This window comes from Nomascus leucogenys, chromosome 5 (assembly GCF_006542625.1).
Source record: "Nomascus leucogenys isolate Asia chromosome 5, Asia_NLE_v1, whole genome shotgun sequence".
Classification (NCBI taxonomy): Eukaryota; Metazoa; Chordata; class Mammalia; order Primates; family Hylobatidae; genus Nomascus; species Nomascus leucogenys.
This window is the reverse complement of record NC_044385.1, coordinates 120,608,492-120,632,166: the sequence shown is the minus strand read 5'-3', so window position 1 is coordinate 120,632,166 and position 23,675 is coordinate 120,608,492. Positions and strand designations below refer to the sequence as shown.

Genomic DNA, 23,675 nt, shown 5'->3' with positions numbered 1-23,675 from the left:
TTTTTTTTTTCCAATTATTCATTCATCAGACATGACCTAAAGCCTCCGCTCAGTGTCAGGGACAATGAGTAAGACTTAGTTTCTGTTCTGAAGAAGCCCATGGCCTGTCTGGGAGACAAACACACAAGTAAATTACTGGAGTATGTGGTGGGCACTATAGTACAGGCTTTCTTGGGGTACTGGGGAGCCCCAGGGCATATGGGAGCTGAATTCTGTGGCAGAGAGTTCTGGAAAATGCTCAGCTCATCAGTGAGATAGTCACGATCAAGCTCTTCTAATGCCGCTGGTCAGGTTCTCTTGCAAGTCTCCCAGACCTGCTCTTTGTTTCCCCAGAATGGCTTCACCTGTGGCAGGTGCTTGGCTTTCTGCTTTAGCAGGTGTAAACCCACTGTGGCCATTTCTGTTTAGGATCTTGCCTGTTCCTTTCCAGCGGATCGTTTCTGTACTGTGTTCTTACTGGTTTTGCTTTTCTGGAGTCCTAAGAACGCTCTTTTTCTTTAAAGGTGACAGTGTTCTTACACTTCCTGTGGGCAGGACCACTGCAGGCGATTGCAGTGACTGCCCTACTCTGGATGGAGATAGGAATATCGTGCCTTGCTGGGATGGCAGTTCTAATCATTCTCCTGCCCTTGCAAAGCTGTTTCGGGAAGTTGTTCTCATCACTGAGGTAAGAGAAATACTGGTGTGAAAAATGTCATATGTATTTGGTAACATCCACAGTCTTCCCAATGCTTTTGTTCAGAAACAAACTAAATGCCTTTTATTATCTCTTCCTTGCATATGTTGCAGCTCTTCAGGCTCAGCCAAGGGGGCCTCCATCCTTATGCTGAAGGCAAATCTTCAAGGGAGAAAGGTGAAGGCATTCACCAGCTCCTCCCAGCCAGCTTTTCAGGCGCTGTGGCCTCAATAAGTAGAGTGTCCTTAAGCAGAAATCACATATGTAGAAGTTAGTTAAACATATAATGAATAATGATAAACTGAAATATTTCATAGGCTCCATTCTAGCTGCATACATCTTTACCGTGCTTGTGTTAGAGCTATTTTCACATGTATATATATGTGTGTTATTTTTAATTCAGTATTTCCATTAAATTGTAAGCTCCCCAAAGGCAAGGTGAATTTTAATGATGTAGTTATAAAATCACACAGTCCTAGTAGCATATGTGTTAGGAATATGGTTGTTAGCTGGTCATGGTGGCTGACACCTATAATCCCAACACTTTGGGAGGCCGAGGCAGGTGGATCACTTGAGGCCAGGAGTTCAAGACATGCCTGGCCAACATGACAAAACTCCGTCTCTACTAAATTTAAAAAATTAGCTGGGCGTAGTGGTACATGCCTGTAATCCCAGCTACTTGGGAGGCTCAGGCACGAGAATCACTTGAATGCAGGGGGCAGAGGTTGCAGTGAGCCAAGATTATGCCAGTGCACTCCAGCCTGGGTGACAGAGTGAGACTCTGTCTCAAAAAAAAAGAAAGAAAGAAATACAGCTTTTGGTCAAGAGATTAATGATAATAAAATAAATTAGACTTGAAGCAGGTTCCAATGAATTGGAAATGAGTCATTGTCAAGGTTGTCAGCTGGATCGAGATGAGCCACGGTTGGAAGTGCATTGAGTTCTTTGTTTTATGCATTTGCTTATGGTGTATTTTCTAGTTGGACCTTCCCCTCTTTGCCATCTGGAGAAATAGTCCTTTTCCTTTGAGGCCCCATTCAAATGCTTCCGGTCCTCTGAAGCTTTTTTTTTTTTTTTTGCTCTCCTCTTTCCCAGTGAAGTTAACAAACAGCCCTTTCTTTTCTGCTCCCCAGCACTTCATTCCCATTTTAGCACACTCCGACCACTGTATTATCATCAGGCTCGGGTGCCTTTCTGCCTTTCCTGCCCACCTGTGAGCTCCTCGAGGGGACAGATTACATCTGACTCATTTTCATGTCTTCCTCAGCAGATATTACAAATTCTCCAAAATACTTATTGAGTTGGGATAGACTGTTGACTTCCTAATCGAAGTCTTTTTCTATTTGTATTTTGAGTAGGACCTGTCTGTGTTGTCGGAAGCAAAAGCGCTGTAGGGAACCATGTGATGCAGGTCCCTGCCTGTGCCTGCCGCTGATAAGGGCAGGCTGTGATCGCTCAGGCTCATCTCCCATATCTGGTCCCCCCTAGGAGTAAAACTGCGACGTTCACGGATGCCAGGATCAGGACCATGAATGAAGTTATAACTGGCATAAGGATAATAAAAATGTACGCCTGGGAAAAGTCATTTTCAGATCTTATTACCAATTTGAGAAAGTAAGTTTTTGTATACATCGTACCATATTTTTGTACTTTTCTATTTGCTATTCTTGTTGATGGTTTTAGAAGTTTTACTATGTTTTCACATTATGGAAGTTCAGTACAATCCATCCCACTCCCCATGCATGGCAGTTGGGTTAAGTAGAATGGCAGAGAACGTTATTTTCACTTGGTCTTCCATTTACCATGTTCTTAAACAGAAAGCGTGTATGCTTCTTACTAATACAAAAGTGAAATTCCAGATGTTTCTGAATATCCCAAATCCCAACAATGAGTCTAAGATGTTAGTATTTGAGAATAATGGTATTTAAAATAAAATTATAATTTATATTAATGTAGCAAAATGGGCAAGTTATAGAGACTGGGCATATCTATATTGGCCCAAACTATACAAATCAGTATTTTTCATCCCAAACAGGCATGGAAATACTGTTAGTTGTGCTTTGTGTTATTAGAAATTTTGGAGGGGGCTAGGCGCGGTGGCTCATGCCTGTAATCCAAGAACTTTGGGAGGCTGAGGCGGGTGGATCACCTGAGGTCAGGAGTTTGAGACCAGCCTGGCCAACGTGGTGAAACCCTGTCTCTACTAAAAATACAAAAATTTGCTGGGCGTGGTGGCACATGCCAGTTATCCTAGCTACTTGAGAGGCTGAGGCAGGAGAATCGCTTCAACCAGGAGGCAGAGGTTGCAGTGAGCGGAGATCGCACCATTGCCTGGGCGACAAGAGTGAAACTCTGTCTCAAAAAACAAAATATGTGTTTTTTTGGCTTTTGGATTAAATATTTGATTAGTTGTTGCATTCCAGCACATGGTACTTCTTATGATTTCCTGGGTAGTTCCTGGCCACCTCTCACCTTTGCACTTTTTTGTTGTTGTTGCCCAGGATGGTCTCAAACTCCTGGGTTCAAACAATTCATCCACCTCAGCCTCCAAAGTGCTGGGATTGCAGGTGTGAGCCACTTTATCTGGTTGACATCACTGCTTTTTTAGAAACCTATACTCTCTTTCAGGAAGGAGATTTCCAAGATTCTGAGAAGTTCCTACCTCAGAGGGATGAATTTGGCTTCGTTTTTCAGTGCAAGCAAAATCATCGTGTTTGTGACCTTCACCACCTACGTGCTCCTCGGCAATGTGATCACAGCCAGCCGCGTGTTTGTGGCAGTGACGCTGTATGGGGCTGTGCGGCTGACGGTCACCCTCTTCTTCCCCTCAGCCGTTGAGAGGGTGTCAGAGGCAATCGTCAGCATCCAAAGAATCCAGGTTGGTGTCAGATGCCATTTTAAAGTTGTAGGTGCATTTGAAGTAGAATGATGTCTCCTTTTATTTAGCATCACTATGTTCCAGTGTAATTACATTTAACTCTCTCATAACCAAAACGTGCCGCCATTCCAAAATGTTGTGTGTACTTCCCTATCTTAGATAGAGTGCACTAAAGACAATGCAAGCATTGTGATCATTTATTGGCAGCAACATAAACAGCAGTGGCACAGGGCTTTTGATGTACAGGTGGTAACTGCAGGTGTGATTAAAATGTCTAAGCTGTCTAAAAGCAGGAAAAGCAAATAGATTTCATCTCTTACGTTAACACCAATGAGAAAGTAGTGAGTATGGGTTGAGTATGATTCTTCTGTGGGCTGGAAGGAAAGAACTTGCTGGAGGTCCCTGCTTCTTGGTCAGGAAGAATGGCCTCAACTTCACTTAGCTATCCCTGTTTGAAAATAAGTTCTTTCCTCTGTAGATGTTTTCCTTGTTAATTTCTGTGCATGCCTTTAGGATCTCTGCCGTTTCTTTCCTGTCCGCTTTTCACTTTTGTCTTACTGTTGATGAACCTATCTCTGCCACACTTCTTTCCAATTGGTTGATTTCTACTGCCTTGCTCCATTTGTACTACTGTAACCGAATACCTGAGACTGGCTAACTTATACATGTTAGACATTTATTTCTCACAGTTCTGGAGGCTGGGAAGTCCAAGAGTAAGGCTCTGGCATCGGTGTCTGGTGAGGACCATTCTCTGCTTCCCAGATGGACCTCTGTGTCCTCCCATAGTGGAAGAAACAGAAGGACAAAATGGGCCTGGTTAGTTCCCCCCAGCCTTCTATAAGGACACTAATCCCCTTCAGGAGGGCTCTGCCATAGTGGCCTAATCACCTCTTAGAGGCCCCACCTCTTAACACTGACGCTGGGGTGAACTTCCAACCTATGAATTTAGAATAGGCATGCCCATTCAAACCATCGCATCCACTTTACACACCATCACCTTTTCCTAAGTAGCTGTCACTAAATTGCCAGGGGTAAATCATTTATATCACCAAGGTAAGGTCCCGGCACATAATGTATGCTCAAGTATTTGTGTGTTTATGAATAAGTTGAAAATTAAAATAAATTGGCTTTGTGAGAGGGCTTGGCAAGAACTTAACTGTCTAAGCTTTTCAAAAATCTGCTTTGTTTTATTCCTGGTTCTTAATGGAGATGGATGCCCAAGGACAGACTCAAGTGAACTTAGCTGACGCTGGCTGTGATTATTTTTTATTTTTATTTTTTTGGTGGGGAGAGAACGGGGTGGATGTTCTCATGAAAGCTAAGATTCTTTTTTACGATGAAGTTTGTTTTTTGAAGATGAGATCTTGCCGTGTTACCCAGGCTGGAGCATAGTAGCTATTCACAGGCAGACTCCCACTACTGATGCGCAAGTTTGTATTTCATAAAAAATATTACCTATGAAACAGACCATATAGGGTCAATTCTTATCTCCATTCTTTCTGACAGCAGCTTCAGGTAACACTGTGAATGGATGGTCCATGCAGGTCAGTAACACTTTTTTCATGTAGCTTTTGCATCTTGAAAGAAAGAACTTAGGAATATACTTTGACCAGAGTATCTTTCTGAGTGTGCAGGACACCTCTTTCAGATGGAAGGGCCACATATGTATTGTGCTGCTGTAATTCTCTGACTGCTGTTGCTGCCCCTCTCTGTGATTGCAGGTGCTGGTGTGTGTACTGTGGACCAGGGCTCTTGGAAGCCTTTACATGTTATTTCATGTTATCCTCACAATTGAAGGAGATAAGCATTAGTGTCCCCACTTTACAGAGAATGAAACTGGCTCCTGTAATAGGTTAAGGAGTTTGCCTATCTTAGAACTAGGAATCTGTTCAGAACCATGATTTCTTAACCATTGTTACATTGCCTATTGTATTAGTTTGTTTTTATATTGCTATAAAGAATGTCCTGAGACTGGGCAATTTATAAAGGAAAGAGGTTTAATTGACTCACAGTTCGGCATAGTTGGGGAGACCTCAGGAAACTTACAGTCATGGCGGAAGGGGAAGCAGGCACTTTCTTCACAGGGTGACAGGAAGGAGGAGTGCAAGCAGGGGAAATGCCAGACGCTTATAAAACCATCAGATCTCATGAGAACTCACTATCACTAGAACAGCACAGGGGAAACTGCCCCCATGATCCAGTTACCTCCACCTGGTCCCACCCTTGACATGTGAGGATTATGGGGATTACAGTTCAAGCTGAGATTTGGGTGGGGACACAGAGCCAAACTATATCACCTGTGTTGCTGCCTTAGTATCCTCTGGTGTGGGATATTTCCTTCAGTATTCTTTTACTCATCTAGTCTTATTCCACAAACCTTGAAAGGTTCTCTGTTTCTTATGGAGTCCTATTTTTGAACCCTAGGTGTAGGGCTTACCTGGCCACATCGTGTGTTTCCCAGCACATGACTTGTCTCTATTCCCACTTTGGGGTCTTTTGCTCTGTGTGGCTGGGGTGTCCACCCTTCTGTCCTTGATTTAAGCAGTTGCTACTAAGCCCTCCGGCCAGGTCTCAGGAGCCTGTGGTACTTTTGTTCCTGCTGAGCAAGGCCAGTACGGTGCAGCTCAGCACTGATGGACACATGATAGGCACCAAATGCTGGATGGACAGAAGCAGCAACCATAGCAAAAGTCTGGGGCCCAATACAGACCCAAGGTGGCCCAGCCTGCACTAGAAGCCAGAGAAAGGCCGAGCGAGGAAGCAGACTCGAATTGAATATTCCCAGAACACCGGGCCTTGTTCAATGGGGGTATGAGGGTCCTCAACTCCGGGGAGCTGGATTTTTTTCAGAGTGGACTGGATCGGAGTCTGTGCCTCGTTATGCGTGTCCCTCTGTGCATCTCAAACCCTGTTGGACTTGGTGGACCTCCTCTTGTAAGAGAGGGGCCGTGTCTGACATTAAATATAGACCCTCCTGGCTGGGCGCGGTGGCTTATACCTATAATCTCAGCAGTTTGAGAGGCCGAGGTGAGCAGATCACTTGAGGTCAGGAATTAGAGACCAGCTTGGCCAACATGGTGAAATCCTGTCTCTACTAAAAATATAAAAATTAGTCAGGCATGGTGGTACACGCCTGTAATCCCAGCTCCTCAGGAGGCTCAGGCTTGCTTGAACCCAAAAAGTGGAGGTTGCAGGGAGCCGAGATTACGCTACTGCACTGTTGTTTGGAGACAGAGTGAGGCTGTCTCCAAAAAAAAAAAAAAAAAAAAGAGCCTCCTGACTGGCTTCCAGGCTGTGAAACAAATGGACTTTCCTTGGGCCATGTGGATAAATAGAAACAGTCTTACTTGGTTAATAAAATTAGTCTGTCTTCCTGGCCATTATGAGATAAATGAAGATTAAGATTAAGACCATGGGGCTTTATATGAACAGGTAATAGCTGGTGAGTACTTACTAGGTAACAAGGAGGGGCCCAAGTGCCTTATGAATATTCACTCCTTTTACTTGTGTAACTCCCCTATCATTCCCACATTACAGATAAAGAAACTGAAGTCTGAGGAGGGTGAATAGCACCTCCACGTTTTAACAGTTAATAAAAGGCTGATCCGGGGCTTTAGCCCAGGCTGTCAATCTGTCTCAGAAGTGCAGCCAGCCACAATGGCTCACATCTGTAATCCCAGCACTTTGGGAGGCTGAGGTGGGCGGATCACTTGAGGTCAGGAGTTCTAGACCAGCCTGGCTAGCATGGTGAAACCCCACCTCTACTAAAAATACAACAACAACAACAACAAAATTAGCTGGACATGGTGGCGCACATCTGTAATCCCAGCTACTCTGGAGGCTGAGGCACGAGAATTGCTTGAACCTGGGAGGTGGAGGTTGCAGTGAGCTGAGATCACACTACTGCACTCCAGCCTGGGTGACAGAGCGAGACTCCATCTCAAAAAAAAAAGAAAGAAAGTGCACATTCTTACCCCCACATGCACAGCATGACCTGAATGCAGATCTCACTTCTGTGCGGCAGCCATAGAAAATAACTGGGCAAAGAGCAGCCCCAACAGGTGGTATGGGGGGGTGGGACGCAGACCTTGGGTCCTCACCAACTCTCTGGGCCTCGGTTTTCTTATCTTTAAATAAGGGGATTGAACTTAGTGTCTGGGGGTCATTTCCTGTTTTGTCTCACTTATTTAGAAAACTGTCTGTATTAGTCAGAGTTCTCCAGAGAAGCAGAACCGATAGGGCCCACATGTGTGTACATGCAGAGAGAGATTGGTAGATTGATTGATAAAATTGTCTCACGCAACTTGGAGGTGAGGTATGTCCACAATCTGCAGGGCAGCTGGCAGGCCAAAGACCCTGGGAAGAGCTGATGATGCAGCTTCAATCTGAGGAGGACAGTCTTGAGGCAGAATTCCTTTTTCTTTGTAGGTCTTTTTTCTCTTAAATGCCTTCAACTGATTGGATGAAGCCCACTGACATTATGTAGGACTTTAAAGTCTACAGACTTAAATGCTAATCTCAACTGGAAAACACCTTCCCATTGATATCCAGACATGTTTAAACAAATATCTGGGGACTGTGGCCTAGCCAAGCTGACACATAAAATTCACCATCACACAGTCTTTTTTTTCTTTTGAGACGAGTCTCACTCTGTCGGCTAGGCTGGAGTGCAGTGGCGTGATCTCAGCTCACTGCAAACTCTACTTCCCGGGTTCAAGCAATTCTCCTGCCTCAGCCTCCTGAGTAGTTGGGATTACAGGCGTGAGCCACCATATCCAGCTAAGTTTTGTATTTTTAGTAGAGGCAAGGTTTCACCACGTTGGCCAGGCGGGTCTCGAATTCCTGACCTCAAGTGATCCACCCGCCTTGGCATCCCGAAGTGCTGGGATACAGGTATAAGCCACCGTACCCGGCCCATCACACATTCTTTAATCCTCATCTCTTCTTTTGGGCTCTCCATACGTGACTTTGTGTTCATTTTCCCCTTATTATTGAAGCCATTTGTTTATAGATTTCTTTCCCTTCCTAAACTCTAAACTTACAAAAGGCAGAAACAATGCCTTGTTCATCTTTATATTATGTATAGATTGCAGGTGCTCAGAAAATGTGTAAGTGAAGTCAACCTCCAGCTTCATTACATCTATGAGATTTGGAAAATGCCTAACAACTGAGCATTATTTTGGTGGGAAGTGATGACTGTCGTTCTCTGCTGAATTATGTCACACATCAGAGAGTGTGGCATGAAAGGGATCCTGCAGATGATTTTCAGGGAATTGTGGTCCAATATGCAGCTAGGGAAGAAATCCGTAAGATTTTTTATTTTTTTCCCCACTAAAATGCAACTCACCTGTGTCTAAGGCTTGAAATTCCTGTTCATGTAGATAGATGTATGCATGTAGTAAAATAAAATGACCGGCTGGGAATTTTGCATTTTCCAGTGGCTAACTTTGGCAAGGTGCTCTGTGTCCAGATAAAGGAGGCATCTTTGACTTGGGCAGGAAACTTTAATTTCCCCTCACGTACATAGTTTCTGGTGGGAGGATGGGCCTAGAGTTAGGCAGTAGTGATTTTCAATAAAGGAGAAACAAATGGCCAGGCATGACTGGTAAGAAAGCGTTTGTGTTCGTATGGTGAACTCCTTCATGGTGGTGTTGAAGTCATTGTTGGAGGTTTTGTTTTGTTTTGTTTATTTGTTTTTTCTTCCTTTAGAACTTTGTGTTTTTTCAATCTGGATGGTTCCTGTAACCCATTTAAAATTTTGTCCCCTAGTTCATCAGAATTACCTGATGCACTGATTAAAACTAAATTATTACACCTTAGAGATTCTGCTTCACCAGGCATTGGCTGGGGCCCAATATCTTTTGTTTTGTTTTGTTTTGAGACGGCGTCTCACTGTCACCAAGCTGGAGTGCAGTGGTGTGATCTCAGCTCACTGCAACCTCTGCCTCCCAGGTTCAAGTGATTCTCCTGTCTCAGCCTTTGGAGTAGCTGGGACTACAGGCATGCACCACCACTCCCGGCTGACTTTTGTATTTTTAGTAGAGACAGGGTTTCACCACGTTGGCCAGGATAGTCTCAGTCTCTTGACCTCGTGATCCACCCGTGTCGGCCTCCCAAAGTGTTGAGATTACAGCGTGAGCCACTGCGCTCAGCCCAATCAATATCTTTAGAAAGTGTCCTGGTGTCCCTGAAAATATGCTGTCTTTGGGAAACCTTGCCCTAGTTGTGTGATAAAAAAGCACATGAGGTCAAAATATATGTAGCAAATATAAATGACGTCAGGATAACTTAAGACTAAAATCATTGAGAGGAAGCACACAGACACCTGTTTTGGTCTATGCTAGGCTTTTGGGGGTTAAGTTTGGAATGTATTCATTCACTTAGTCACTGACTCTACAATGTAATTGAGCACCTAGCTTAAGCTGGCACTGTGATAAATGCTTAGATACAATGGTAAGCCAACGCACAGAAGTCCTTCCTGCTGGGAACTTCCTCCTGGGAATCATCAAGTGGGGGTTAATAAATAACCACATAATTAAAATCAGTGCTCATGTGTCATTGTCTTTGGAAGGCAATGTCTGAGATGCCATGAGGTGCTTTGGTAGAGATGCCGATACCATTGTGGAGGTGTAGTGCTTCCTGCAAAGGCTCAAGAAATAGCCTGCAGCATTGCGTGCGTGGTAGTGGAGAGAGATGGGGAAGGGTTCGGGAAGGGAGGTGGCTTGGGGCAGCCAGGAGGCTGATGCCCTGCATTTCCCTGGGGGTAATTATGTGAGAAGGCTCTTCATGTTCAAGAAAATCCACATATTTTCAATTCACCCTGGCTGCAGCCTGGGGAATGCACTGGGGCCCAGAGTAGAGGCAGGGAGATACGTCAGGAGGCTGATGCAGCAAGTAGTCCCGGAAGATGATGATGTGATTTGGACTCAGGCCAAGTGGACAGCCTTGGATAGATTTGAAAGCCATTGAGAGCATGTCCTGATTCGGGTGTGGGGCAAGAGGAGGGATTAGTCAGAAGGAGGGATCAGGGCTACTTTCGTTCTTATGGCTGCAAAATCACCTGGGTTCACTGAAATATGGAATACTAGAAGACCAGATTTGGGGATGAATTTGGCTTTGAAGACTGGAATGCTTTAGAACTGTGCAGATGTTTGCTACAAGACCCACTGATGGGGTCTGCCTGGTTCCGCCTCCTTTCCTATTTCTCTAAAAATGGAGGTTGTAAATGATGAGTGTAATTAATTGATTCAATGTTCACTTTCTTCCTTGCCTCTCATGTGGATGTGTTAATGAATAATGAGAGGGTGAAAAATGGCATCAGGAGAGGAGGAATAGGTCTGTCCGATATACTGATCAGAACTAAGTAAGTCTTGACCATAGATAGACCAGAGCTTGGCAGACACATAGAGTTTAGAAAACATTGTGTTGTTAAATTTTTTAAAAAATATTTTTATATTTTAATTTTAATTTTTTTATTGTACTTTTTCTAGGACACATGTGCAGAACATGCAGGTTTGTTACATAGGTATACATGTGCCATGGTGGTTTGCTGCACCCATCAACCCATCATCTAGGTTTTAAGCCCCACATGCATTGGGTGTTTGTCCTAATGCTCTCCTTCCCCTTGCCCATCACCTTCTGACGGGCCCCGGTGTGTGATGTTCCCCTCCCTGTGTCCATGTGTTCTCATTGTTCAACTCCCACTTATGAGTGAGAGCATGCAGTGTTTGGTTTTCTGTTCCTGTGTTAGTTTGCTGAGAATGATGGTTTCCAGCTTCATCCATATCCCTGTAAAGGACATGAACCCATCCTTTTTTATGGCTGCATAGTATTCCACAGTATATATATGCCACATTTTCTTTATCCAATCTATCATTGATGGGCATTTGGGTTGGTTCCAAGTCTTTGCTGTTGTGAATAGTGCTGTAGTAAACATACATGTGCATGTGTCTTTATAGTAGAATGGTTTATAATCCTTTGGGTATATACCCAGTAATGGGATTGCTGGGTCCAATGGTATTTCTGGTTCTAGTTCCTTGAGGAATCGCCACATTGTCTTCCACAATGGTTGAACTAATTTACGCTCCCACCAGCAATGTAAAAGTGTTCCTATTTGTCCACATCCTCTCCAGCATCTGTTGTTTCCTGACTTTTTAGTGATCACCATTCTAACTGGCGTGAGATGGTATCTCCTTGTGGTTTTGATTTGCATTTCTTTAATGACCAGTGATAATGAGCTTTTTTTCATATGTTTGTTGGTCGCATAAGTGTCTTCTTTTGAGAAGTGTCTGTTCATATCCTTCGCTCACTTTTTGATGGGGTTGTTTTTTTTCTTGTAAATTTGTTTAAGTTCCTGGTAGATTCTGGATATTAGCCCTCTGTCACGTGGATAGATTGCAAAAATTTTCTTCCTTTCTGTAGGTTGTCTGTTCACTCTGATGATAGTTTCTTTTGCTGTGGAGAAGCTCTTTAGTTTAATTAGATCCCATTTGTCAATTTTGGCTTTTGTTGCCATTGTTTTTGGTGTTTTAGTCGTGAAGTCTTTGCCCATGCCTATGTCCTGAATGGTTATTGCCTAGGCTTTCTTCTGGGGTTTTTATGGTTTGAGGTTTTACATTTAAGTCTTTAATCTATTGTCTTTGTTACTCATACTTTTCAATTTCCTTTTTTCTATGTACAGAAAATGAAGGTTTTATTGTGAAGTTTTTAGGTCTAAGAAGTTCCATCTGTTTTTCTTTTATTAAGAAAAGGATTGATGGTCTTGGCATTAAGCAAGTCCAATAGAATTTTAAGAGATCTTATCTTAACAGCAAAGCACTGAAAGTCTTCAATGACTTCCACATCCAGTAAAACATGTCTCTGAGGTTTTATTGTTCACAAAGCTGCTTCAGTTTTTGCCAACCATCCACTCTGAAGTCAATCAATCTCTTTGACTTCAGTTCTGCCGTCTGATACTTCCCCAAGTGAACTTTCTGGGGATGCACCTCATTGCTGTATTGGCAATGTCATTTCAGCTTTTTCTTCCTCCTGAGTGACAGAAAGTCCAGCCAGCCCCTCCAGCATCTTTACAAGCCGTTCATGTGTTGAGTGGAGTCTCATTTAACCACTAAACTATTATCATGTCTGTCTCCACTCAGATCTGTTGTTTATTGACCAGTGCTAAATAGGTTTACTGTGTGCATAGTTTTTTATTTTGAAGGTGGGGAACTTCTGTTCTCACATGCACATACAGAATATTGAATTGATGTCTTGGTCATACACTTCAGCTAAAATCAGAATTTTATTCTGTCTGGACAAGATTAAGAAGATGTGTGACCTTTTGCTTGTTGCTGTGCTAACTGACATAGCTGATTGTTTGAATAATTTAAGCCAATCATACAGTCTGTTTATGACTGTAGCATGTATCTGTGAAGAGCTGACCCCGTGTGCAGTGCAGTGTTCATGCAGGTGAGTGTGTTTGTAAGTGCAGGATGGGGGACATATCTCTGCCCTGTACATAACTCAGTTTCGGTCCCAGCTGCAGCCACCCTGGGCTGGTTCCCAGCAGGATTAGTCTTTGAGGTGGGCCCTCAAAGACAGGGTGGGATTAATACTCGGGGAATCAAGGCAAAGGCTACTTTGGGAGTGTGAATGTCAGTGCTGCTGGGTCATGGAAGAGTTTGAAGCATGGTGTTCATTATCAGAGGTGTTTTCAGAAGATCCTTAGGTAGTGGTGTTTAGGAATGGTTTGGTTGTGATGGGGGATGCTGGAGAAGGGACCAGTGAAAACATTGTATCAGTGTCACACATGATTGCCGGTCAGTAAACTTGTGAAATTGGGTCTGGTCTCTTCCTTCCTTCCTTCCTTCCTTCCTTCCTTCCTTCCTTCCTTCCTTCCTCCCTCCCTCCCTCCCTCCCTCCCTCCCTCCTTCCCTTCCTTTTTTTTTGACAGGGTCTTTGCTATTGCCCAGGCTGGAGTGCAATGAGGGAGGAGCCCTCATGGCTTAAATACCTCTCAATACCATCACATTGGCCATTAAGTTTCACCACCTGGATTTTGGAGGGGAAGTTGTCCAGGCAGCTTCCAAGGTCTGGACATTGTATAGGAAGTTTCCTGGACGTTGTCACTTTCTGTTGGGCTGAACTTAAATCACGTGGCTACATCTAACTGCGTTGGGGGCTGGAGAGAGTGGTCCTTGTTCAAGGCTGCTATGCGTTGGCTAAAAATTGGGAGTTTTGTTAACCACAGAAAATGAGAGCAGATTTTGAGGAGAGCTGACAGTTTTTGCCACATCTACAAAATTTTGAATGGGGTGGGGGTGATCCGGGTTGTTTATTCTGTTTCTAAGCCACTGTAGCTTCTCTCATTGAATTATACCTACCATTTGAGGAGCAAAAGGGAGTTTTCCCATGTATCATTGTGTTAGGTTTGTTATGGTTAACAGGACTGTTTTATTCAGTTAAATTGCATTATGTAGTTGCTAACTAGTGTGGAAAATAGCAATAAGCAAGAGATTGGGCCGTTCCTGCTGTCTAGGAGGGGACATTGACTAAGGAAAAAAAGTAAGTGCAGGTGGAGCATGGTGGCTCATGCCTGTAATCCCAGCATTTTGGGAGGCCGAGGTGGGTAGATTGCTTGAGGCCAGGAGTTCGAGACCAGCCTGGCTAACTTGGTGAAACCCTGTCTCTAGTATAAATACAAAAATTAGCCAGGCATGGTGGCAGACACCTGTAATCCCAGCTACTCGGGAGGTTGAGGCTGGAGAATCACTTGAACATTAGAGGCAGACGCTGCAGTGAACCGAGATCGTGCCACTGCTCTCCAGCCTGGGTGACAGAGTAAGACTCTGTCTCAAAAAAATAATAATAATAGTAATAAGTGATTGTGAAAAGTAGCTTATAAAATATGTTTTAAGAGATAGAAGCCTTTTTTCTTATTTAGGTAAAGAACACTGACTTAAGTGGTAGTGAATAAGTTGTATGTCAATTTGACATGCAGGAGGGAGGAGAAAGGCCAGTTGAATCTAAGTGACCGGCCAGAGCCAGGGCTGCCTTCAGAGGCTCTGCCCTGTGTTTCCTGCCTGCCCTTCTGGGCTCACTCACTTCCTGAAGGCTGGGAATGGCCTTGACTTTCATGTTGCCAGCATCTAGCACGGGGCTTGGTAGACGATGAGGATTCATGAAATATTCATCAGATCATTTCCGACCAACTCCCGTGTTCGCCATTAGTAACACAAAAGTACAGCAGTAGGAATATGCAGGCTATAAATGCACTCAACCTCAGGGCAGTGTTTTCGGTTTATTTAGGAACAAGTATACTTGTTGAAAAAAATTACACAGTTCCTAAAATTACAAAGACAGTTCATGGCCATGAACTCTTTATATGTTTATTTATTAAATAAATATCATATGCTGATATGAACTGATACTTTAAATAGGGTTGGTAAAATGATCTGTAGGCTGTATAAAGTTTTATGTTACAAATTCCATAGAAGCAGTGACTTTTGTTTGTGCTTTTGTTTCTGTAATTTAAACAATCTGCGTTTTTCCCATTTTCTTTAGACCTTTTTGCTACTTGATGAGATATCACAGCGCAACCGTCAGCTGCCGTCAGATGGTAAAAAGATGGTGCATGTGCAGGATTTTACTGCTTTTTGGGATAAGGTAACATATCCTTAATTGCAAGATCATGACTGCTAATAGATAATGAGTGACATTGATGTAATAGAGAATTTTGAGGTGTTACACATGGTATAAAATATGGCTTGCTTATTTACTGAAAGTATGTTACAGAGATTCTCAAAATTAGGAGTAAGTTTTGCAATTAATAGAAAGTAGGTATGAAATCAGACTTAGGTATTTGACAAGTTGTGTTTTATCTCATTTTCAAAAAACCAAGGAAAGTGTTACCTCATTCTAAACTAAATGTCACTAAGTTTGGACACTGGCAATATTGGATTTTATAGGATTGGACAGACTAGGGGTGCAGCATGGAATGGGTTAACTGCTGAGCACATTGTAGATTATTACGGAGACTTTGGGGTATCAGTGTGCATTTTCAGCTTAGTGTTTTCAGGTCATCTTATTACATATTGAGAAAGCCCATGACTTGGATTTTTGCCACAGGGTTGGGGTGGGGCTCCCCTATTCCAAGCATCTGGTTGTTGCCAGCTGCTTTGGTGGCAGCCCAAGGCAGAGGGGAGGGTGCAGGCCGGTGTAGCAAGCTCCATGGATTCCTGACTCAAGGGTTTCACCGTGTGGTAAGCGGACAGGTAGTTCAGGCAAGGCCACAAGGATTTTTCAACACTTGGTTTACTCATAACATTTAGGCAAACGGGAACAACAGCAGGGGCCACCCACAAGAAGTACTGAGGCTCGGTGCATCTCCTGTTATCCACAACTCCAGTGCCCTCCTCATGCTTCCAAGGAAGCAGTGGGCTCCCTGCCCAGTGCTCATAGACGCCACTACTATGGCACCAGCTTTTCATGAAGAGAAAGGCTGTATTGTAAGTCGAATGGCAAGGAGACAGGAGGCAACGCTCAAATTTGTCTTCCCTAGCTGGGGGATGGGGCAGGTTTTATAGGCAGAGGGTGATGAGGCATGGTCCGATTGGGTCTTGCATGATTCCACGGCTGGATCTGATCGGATCCTGGATCATGCCATGAGGCATCTGCCTCTGAACTCGTTCCTCCTTCCTTTGTCCTAGCACTTGGGTTCTGCCCATGGTTGCCTGCTTGGTTTATCTGGGAATGCTCAGATTACATAACTTGCAACCTGGGATCCATGGTAACCGAAAAACAGTTTACTGTGTTATTACACAAAGTTGAACCAGATTGAGCTGGTTCTGCGGTTACGCTCACCTGAGTCCGGGGTCCTCTGCAAATCCGCTTGTCTCAGTCTGTGTTAGTCTGGAAAACAGAACACACAGCATGGGAGAGGGAATTTCTTGCAGGGAAATCGTTACATAGGTGATGAAAGAAAGAGCACAAAGGGAAAGCAGGGGTGGAGGAGGCCACCCCGAGATCAGCCATGGCAGGAAGCTGCACCCTGGGGCTGGAGATGATGTCTGCCAGGAGCAGAGCCCAGTGGCCCGGCTGCCAGCAAGATTTGGGACCAGAGGGCAAGGGTCTCTTCTGAGGGCACTGGAACCACTCAGGCTGCTTAAAATAGGTGGGCAGTGCTGGTGGTGACCAGCTCCTCCCCTCTCCGGGTGCTCTTTGTGGCTGACCTTGAGTCGTAGTGTAGTTTGCTGGAGCCAAGAGCCAATAGGTGGTTGAGCAGCACTCCCACCCAGCCCCACTGCCTCCGCCCTCTCCTGTGGGACAAATGTCAAAACTGTCTAGACTCCAGACTCTTCCTTTCTTTACATGCCCTTGGCTCTAAGTATTGCACTCCCTGTTTCATGTTTGCCTAATTCTGATGTAATTTCTGCCATCTCTACCAACAAAACAATAATGTGTTCCCAAATATATAGAACATCATTGCATCTTGTGCACATGGAAACTCTCACAAGGTGACAGTTTCTCCTTACCTGCTGGCGTTCCCACCCTCATACACTTTATTTATTTATTTATTTTGGAGACAGAGCCTCACTCTTTTGCCTAGGCTGGAGTGCAGTGGTGTGATTTTGGCTCACTGCAGCCTCTGTCTCCCAGGTTCAAGTGATTCTCTTGCCTCAACCTCCTGAGTAGCTGGGATTACAGGCACGCCCCACCATGCCTGGCTAATTTTTGTATTTTTAGTAGAGACAGGGTTTCTCCAATGTTGGCCAGCCTGGTCTTGAATTTCTGGCCTCAGGTGATCCGCGTGCCTTGGCCTCCCAAAGTGCTTGGGATTACAGGCGTGAGCCACCGTGCCCAGCTCTAATACACTTCAAGCATTGATAGAAAGCTCTGTGAACATCCCACTAGATAAAAGCACTCTAGGTGAATGCTGTTGAGCTAAAGGAAGGCACTGAGGTAGCCACCACACACTGTGTAGGTCCCATTTGCAAATTTCTTTTGTACCAAACCCTGCAATATTGTAAAATGGGCTGTTTTGTTGTTTTTTGGTTCCTAGATAACATTGACAGCTGCATTGTAAACAGAACACTCCATCCGGTTTTCTGGGCCTTGTCTTGGGGTGATTATGCCTCACGCTGGCAGGGATTATTAGGGAGGTCTGCGGCTGAGAGGGTGCTGGGGTGGGAGGAGGGGCACAGACACTGGGGCTTTTGGAGAGAAGCTGCAGAGGAAAGAAGGGGGAGGTGGGCTGGGATTTAGGAGAAAGACAGAGACTCCAGCAGCAGTCTTGCTGGATAGACCAGCGGGTATTGGAGGGAAGGTCTTCTCACCAGCCTAGGTCTCATTTATAAAACAAACGGGCTTGGGCTGAATCTCTAAGCTGTAAAGTCTGTGGCCCCGTGAGAGCCTGTGACTCTCCATGGGGAAGGGATTTGCTTCTGTTTTCTTCACTGCTCTGGCCCCAGGGCCCAGAACGGGCCTAGCCTTCTGAGCTGTCGAGTGCTGCCCCCTTCTGGCTGCAGCGCACCAGTGCTGGGTCCCAGGCCTCCCAGTGGGGCAAACCTGCTCTAAGAACCAAGGCCGTGATGGGAAGCTGGGTTTTGCATGTGGCTCACTCTTTTGCAGCCAAAACTGAGTAAAAAGAAGTAAAATCAGAAATAGTTGTTAGGAAAGAGACACACTGCAAAGGAGGGGAAAGGGACAGGTTGACCAGTTGTGTTTTTTCATCCTTTTGTAATCACAGAAATAAGTAGGTTTCAGTTGTCTTAAGAGACAAATGTTACTTAATCAGGAATACAGAGTAGACCCTTTACATTTTAGAGGAGGAACACCTTATATAATAAGGCTAAGTCAAGCAAGACTTTGTGAATTTGTGACAAGTTTGCACTTAAAATCGTGTAAATATGTCACATTTTGTTTAACGCTGTTTTTCCAAGTGTTTAGGTAATAATGTATTACTTTTTTAAAAAAGAAATAGTTGTTAGGCATGTAGGAAGGAGTAGAGAAACCTATTCTGGATGGTTGTTATATAATTCCTATGAAATCTGGGGCTAATTTCTTTGTGCTTAAAAGGGATCATGATTGTTTTGGTCTGTGGCCATCCTATAATGTGGTCTGGGACACATAAGGGGTCAGTTTACATACACACATATTTTAGCATTTGACCATTTACAGAAATATTTGTGATTATTTGGGTATGTGACTGTTAAGTCGTTTCCAGGTAAATTTTTCATTTTGAAGGTTATCTTGATCTCTTGTTCCCCCGCTGTGCTTTCTGTCTTTTGGGCATTTTACTGATTGCACGTGCCCACTTGAGATGTGGAGAGGGGTTGATGAGTACCTGTTTGTGGGCTGGGCCAGCTCAGCATCTTTAGGTTTTGGGTTGGTTGACTCCATGCGTGCTTCCCTCTTCCATCATCCCAGGGGTGGTCCACCCTCCAGGGACGCCAGATTCATTTTGAAGAATCCTTTTCTAGAGTTGAGGAGGCTGCATTGCCTTTGATTCACTCTTGATCATTTTTCTATGATATGGATGAGCATTTACCAAAGCGTGTTGTGCAGAAGAATAGCCACTTCCGAAAGGATTTGGGACTTGAATAAATTTGCTAAATGCCCACCCACCAGACATGCATGGTCACGTCTCTCCAATCTATCTATGGGAAATTCAGATGAAGATTATAAATGTGCGACTTAAACCCCTTTAGGATTCCTCCCAAATTGTAGCTGTTTTTACTTACTTAACAGTATCAATTTTTGTCTACTAGTGTTGATGTCTGGGTTTGGACAAAAGTTCTTAGAGTTGGCAGTTTTTACGGTTGAGGTTCTATACTCTGAATTTAAAACCATTCCTCTCTTTATTTGTACCAACTGACTTTTGCTTTTTTAAAAGATAGATAATTCAAAGTACTGATTGTCCTTGTATGAGAAGAGGAAACCTCCTCATTTTGGTTTATCATGCTCTGGTAAACTATCCCTTTTCCCTGATACACACTTAATCCTCTCAACTGAAAATATTTAGAAGCTCTTTGTAAAAGTAATGAATTTGGTTTGGTCTCCTAAATAATAAATAAACTGTAAAATAACATTTTTTTTTGAGACAAGGTCTTACTGTGTCACCCAGGTTAGAGTGCAGTGGTGCAATCTTGGCTCACTGAAACCTCAACCTCCTGTGCTCAAGGGATCCTCCTGCCTCATCCTCCTGAGTAGCTGGGACTATGGCACACACCACGCCTGGCTGATTTTTTTTTTCTTTAAGAGATGGTTTCTCATTATGTTGCCCCAGCTTGTCTTGAACTAGGCTCAAGTGATCCTCCCACCTCCGTCTCCCAAAATGTTGGGATTACAGGCATGAACCAGTCCGTGCCCTGACTAAAACAACCTTTTTTTTTTTAACATTAGCAGTGATTGATAATTTCCTTAACATTTAGTATATGTAAAAACATGCATATACTGCTGAATCTTTTTATCGTAGAATTTATAGATTGTTTAGGAACATTATTTCTGATACCATAATGAGTACTTCATCCCTTCCTCCCTTTGTGCTGGATTGAATGCTGTAGCGGGTACCTCTGTGTTTATAGTAGAACTACTATGCTGTCCCTATTTACCCAGGATAGGTAACACAAGCTGCAGGTGTAACACTGAGACTTTCACTTTGACCCATGAACATATACTTAATTTCATTTTTCTTCAGTTTTTGGTTGTTGTTAAATTAGAGCTCTTGGTTACAGGGTTGACCACCATTTGTAGAAGTTCATTTGCCAAGAGTGACTTTGTAGTATAAAGTGCCTTTTGGCTGGCTGGGCATAACTGAGGTTCATGCTTTATCAAGTGAAAATGGAGAGATTAGTGGAGATTTCAAGTCATCCATTAGCCAAGGACTGGGCATGCCATGTACTCATGCTGCCACCTTGTGGAGGTTAATGAAATAGACTATTAAAACTAAGGGACAGAATGAAAACTTACAAATAGTTGAAAAGCTCCCATACTGACTATTATATTAAGAATATTGTTTTAAATGAGAACACATGGACACAGGGAGGGGAACATTACACGTCTGGGTCTGTCGGCGGGTGGGGGCAAGGGGAGGGAGAGCATTAGGACAGATACCTAATGCATGCAGGGCTTAAAACCTAGATGACAGGTTGACAGGTGCAGCAAACCACCATGGCTCATGTATACCTATGTAACACACCTGCACGTTCTGCACATGTATCCCAGAACTTAAAGTAAAAAAAAAATATATTGTTTTAGTAAGTTAGCATGAGTTTTCATTTCAAGAAGGTTGCCTTGTCATTTTTACTCTCTAAATTTTGTGGAAGTCTGGAGCTGTGTTCACATGAAAATCTGGTAAAAGGGAATGGGCCTTCCTTAAGTACTGAAGACTCCAAACTGTTTAAAACCCCACCAAAAAAATATGATTGCATGAAAAGGACTCTAGGATACAATATCTTAAAATAGGAAGGAGAAAGATTTGGGTTATGTTCATGTATCAGTGACTATTGTATTGTTTTCTTCTCTTTTTGAAGTGATTTGTGTGACTTTATTGAAATGGGCACATTTTATAAACTTTAATTTGTAGGCATCGGAGACCCCAACTCTACAAGGCCTTTCCTTTACTGTCAGACCTGGTGAATTGTTAGCTGTGGTCGGCCCAGTGGGAGCAGGGAAGGTGAGTTAGAATGGCTTTTGGCAGCTTGTTGCAACCCCACTTCTCATATTAACTTCTTGAGTTTGAGCCCAAGGCTACGCGTAACACAATTTTGAATTGGGTATGCTTGGCACGGCATTTCTCAGTGCATAGAACATTCGTTTTGCAAGAAGGGTCAATGACCAAATAAATGTGGACAATGCATATCATGTTTCCCTTGGTTCTTCAAGTTGAGCAATTGGGAACTCCTAGAAGTTGGACATCTCCATGAAGGAAATTATTTATGTGACCACTATGCAGGATGGATTGACTAAGAAAGTGGGAACTTCTTTTTGTCAGAGTGGACCCTAGATGCTACAAACATCTGGAGGTTGTGAAGGCTTGTCTGAAAAGCTTTAAACGTGTTTTGATATGACTTCTCCAAGTCACATGAACACACATTTAATAAACCTGTAGCCAGGTGTATAGTCCTGTGTTAGGAGTAAAAGATACACCTGTTATCAAGACCCAGACGCCACTGCCCTCCAGAAGTTTCTGGTATCTGGGGTGAGACAGATATACAAACAGGTGATTTCAGTTCAGTGTCGTAAGTGCTCTGATAGTGGGGGGCACAGACACGTCACGTCTGTGCGTTGTAGAAGATGCAAAGGAAACGTGCATACAGACTTAGTCTCATGCATTCTAAAGCAACACAATAAATCTAGATGTAGGTATATAACAAATAGGGTGGTTTCACAATTGAAGTTTGCTCTCCACAGACACGATTCTTGGGTATTTAAAAATAAAAGTCCTTCCTAGTGCACAGGATATATTATTTATTTTTATTTGTCACTGATTTATTCATGTATGTATGTGTATTTAGTTTTTGAGACAGAGTCTCACTCTTTTGCCCAGGCTGGAGTGCAGTGGTGCGATCTAGACTCACTGCAACCTCCACCTTCCCCGGGTTCAAGTGATTCTCATGCCTCAGCCTCCCAAGTAGCTGAGATTACAGGTGTGCCACCATGCCCGGCTAATGTTTGTAGTTTTAGTAGAGATGGGGTTTCACCATGTTGGCCAGGCTGGTCTCAAACTCCTGGCCTCAAGTGATCCACCCGCCTTGGCCTCCCAAAGTGCTGGGATTATAGGTGTGAGCCACTGCGCCTGGCCAGGATATGTTATTTACATACAGCTTTTCTAGAACTAGTTCTTTGTCAGAAACAATACCTGCATGCAAGAACAATGCATTCAATATTGGATATATGAACTATATGTCATGCTTGGCTGCTGTGTTGCTGTAAATATCCTTAGTTGATTTTGTTCCATGTACCATTTCATTTAGGGGCTTGAAACTCATTTAGGGAAACTCATTAGGGCAGAGTAGATTGTTACACTCTATTTTGTTAATATTCCTTATAAACCACTAGTTTATATGGACCAATATGTTATTTCCAATTTTTAATCACAACTTCCTGTGCTCTTTTAAATGAATGAGTGGTGTTTTTCAAGCTCCCAGGGCTGGGCAAGGCTGCATTGCAGTGGCTTATTCTTGTCTTGAGTGTTGACTGAACATACGTTTTTTTACAATCTGTTTCAGTCATCACTGTTAAGTGCTGTGCTCGGGGAATTGGCCCCAAGTCACGGGCTGGTCAGCGTGCATGGAAGAATTGCCTATGTGTCTCAGCAGCCCTGGGTGTTCTCGGGAACTCTGAGGAGTAATATTTTATTTGGTAAGAAATACGAAAAGGAACGATATGAAAAAGTCATAAAGGCTTGTGCGCTGAAAAAGGTGAGTGATGACTTTTGGATTTCATGTACTCGAATGTCCAGTAATACTAGTGTTCACTTGAACAACAAGGTTTATTAACTTTTTTTTTAATTTTTAAAGACCTTTGAATGTTATTTAATACTTTAAGGCGGTCCTCCCAGTAAATGAACACACACACACTCTGTCCTTTTAAGTCTGATGTGAAAATGATATTTACAGGGTGAATTTCGGGGGTTTGGTTGGTTTCGTGAAGTTTTATTTACTTTTAACTTTTCTTTTTTTCAAAATGGACAATTATAAAAATTTGCAAAAGTGGAGAGAAGGGTGTCTTGAACCTGCATGTACCCATTGCTCAAGTTCAAGTGTGATCAACTTGTAGCCAATTCTACTCCATCTCTACCCCGGCCCTCTGCTAGCTCCACCCCCACCCCAGATTTCTTCTGATGCTCACCCTCGGCCTCAATTGTATTTTATCTGTAATTGTATTTTATCTGTGATACCTTATTACTTATCTCTAGAAGATAAGAACACTTTTGAAAAAAAATTACATCTCACTCAAGAAAAAAAATCACCAAAATGTCTTGCTGTCATCAACTGGCTAGGCAGAGATCACAGCGCTTTAGTATCTCGTTACCCATTGGTTTGCGTCAGACTCCGGAAGATGTCTGCACTGTGCACTTGGCTGGTGTTTCCTGCTTGGGTCCCTCTCAGACCAGAGGTTTCCTTCTCCACTCCCTTTAAA

At 43.4% G+C, this 23,675-nt stretch overlaps 1 protein-coding gene across 3 annotated transcripts in view; it reads left to right on the top strand.

The window, feature by feature from the left end:
• The window catches only part of ABCC4 (ATP binding cassette subfamily C member 4), a 319,962-nt gene that overhangs the window by 94,700 nt on the left and 201,587 nt on the right, over positions 1-23,675 (top strand). For all 3 annotated transcript variants that reach the window (XM_030813558.1, XM_030813557.1, XM_030813556.1), the window contains 6 exons: positions 504-667; positions 2,165-2,290; positions 3,305-3,554; positions 15,096-15,197; positions 21,118-21,207; positions 22,763-22,954. In XM_030813558.1, coding sequence (XP_030669418.1) covers positions 504-667; positions 2,165-2,290; positions 3,305-3,554; positions 15,096-15,197; positions 21,118-21,207; positions 22,763-22,954 — 924 coding nt within the window. The remainder of the gene's footprint in view (positions 1-503; positions 668-2,164; positions 2,291-3,304; positions 3,555-15,095; positions 15,198-21,117; positions 21,208-22,762; positions 22,955-23,675) is intronic.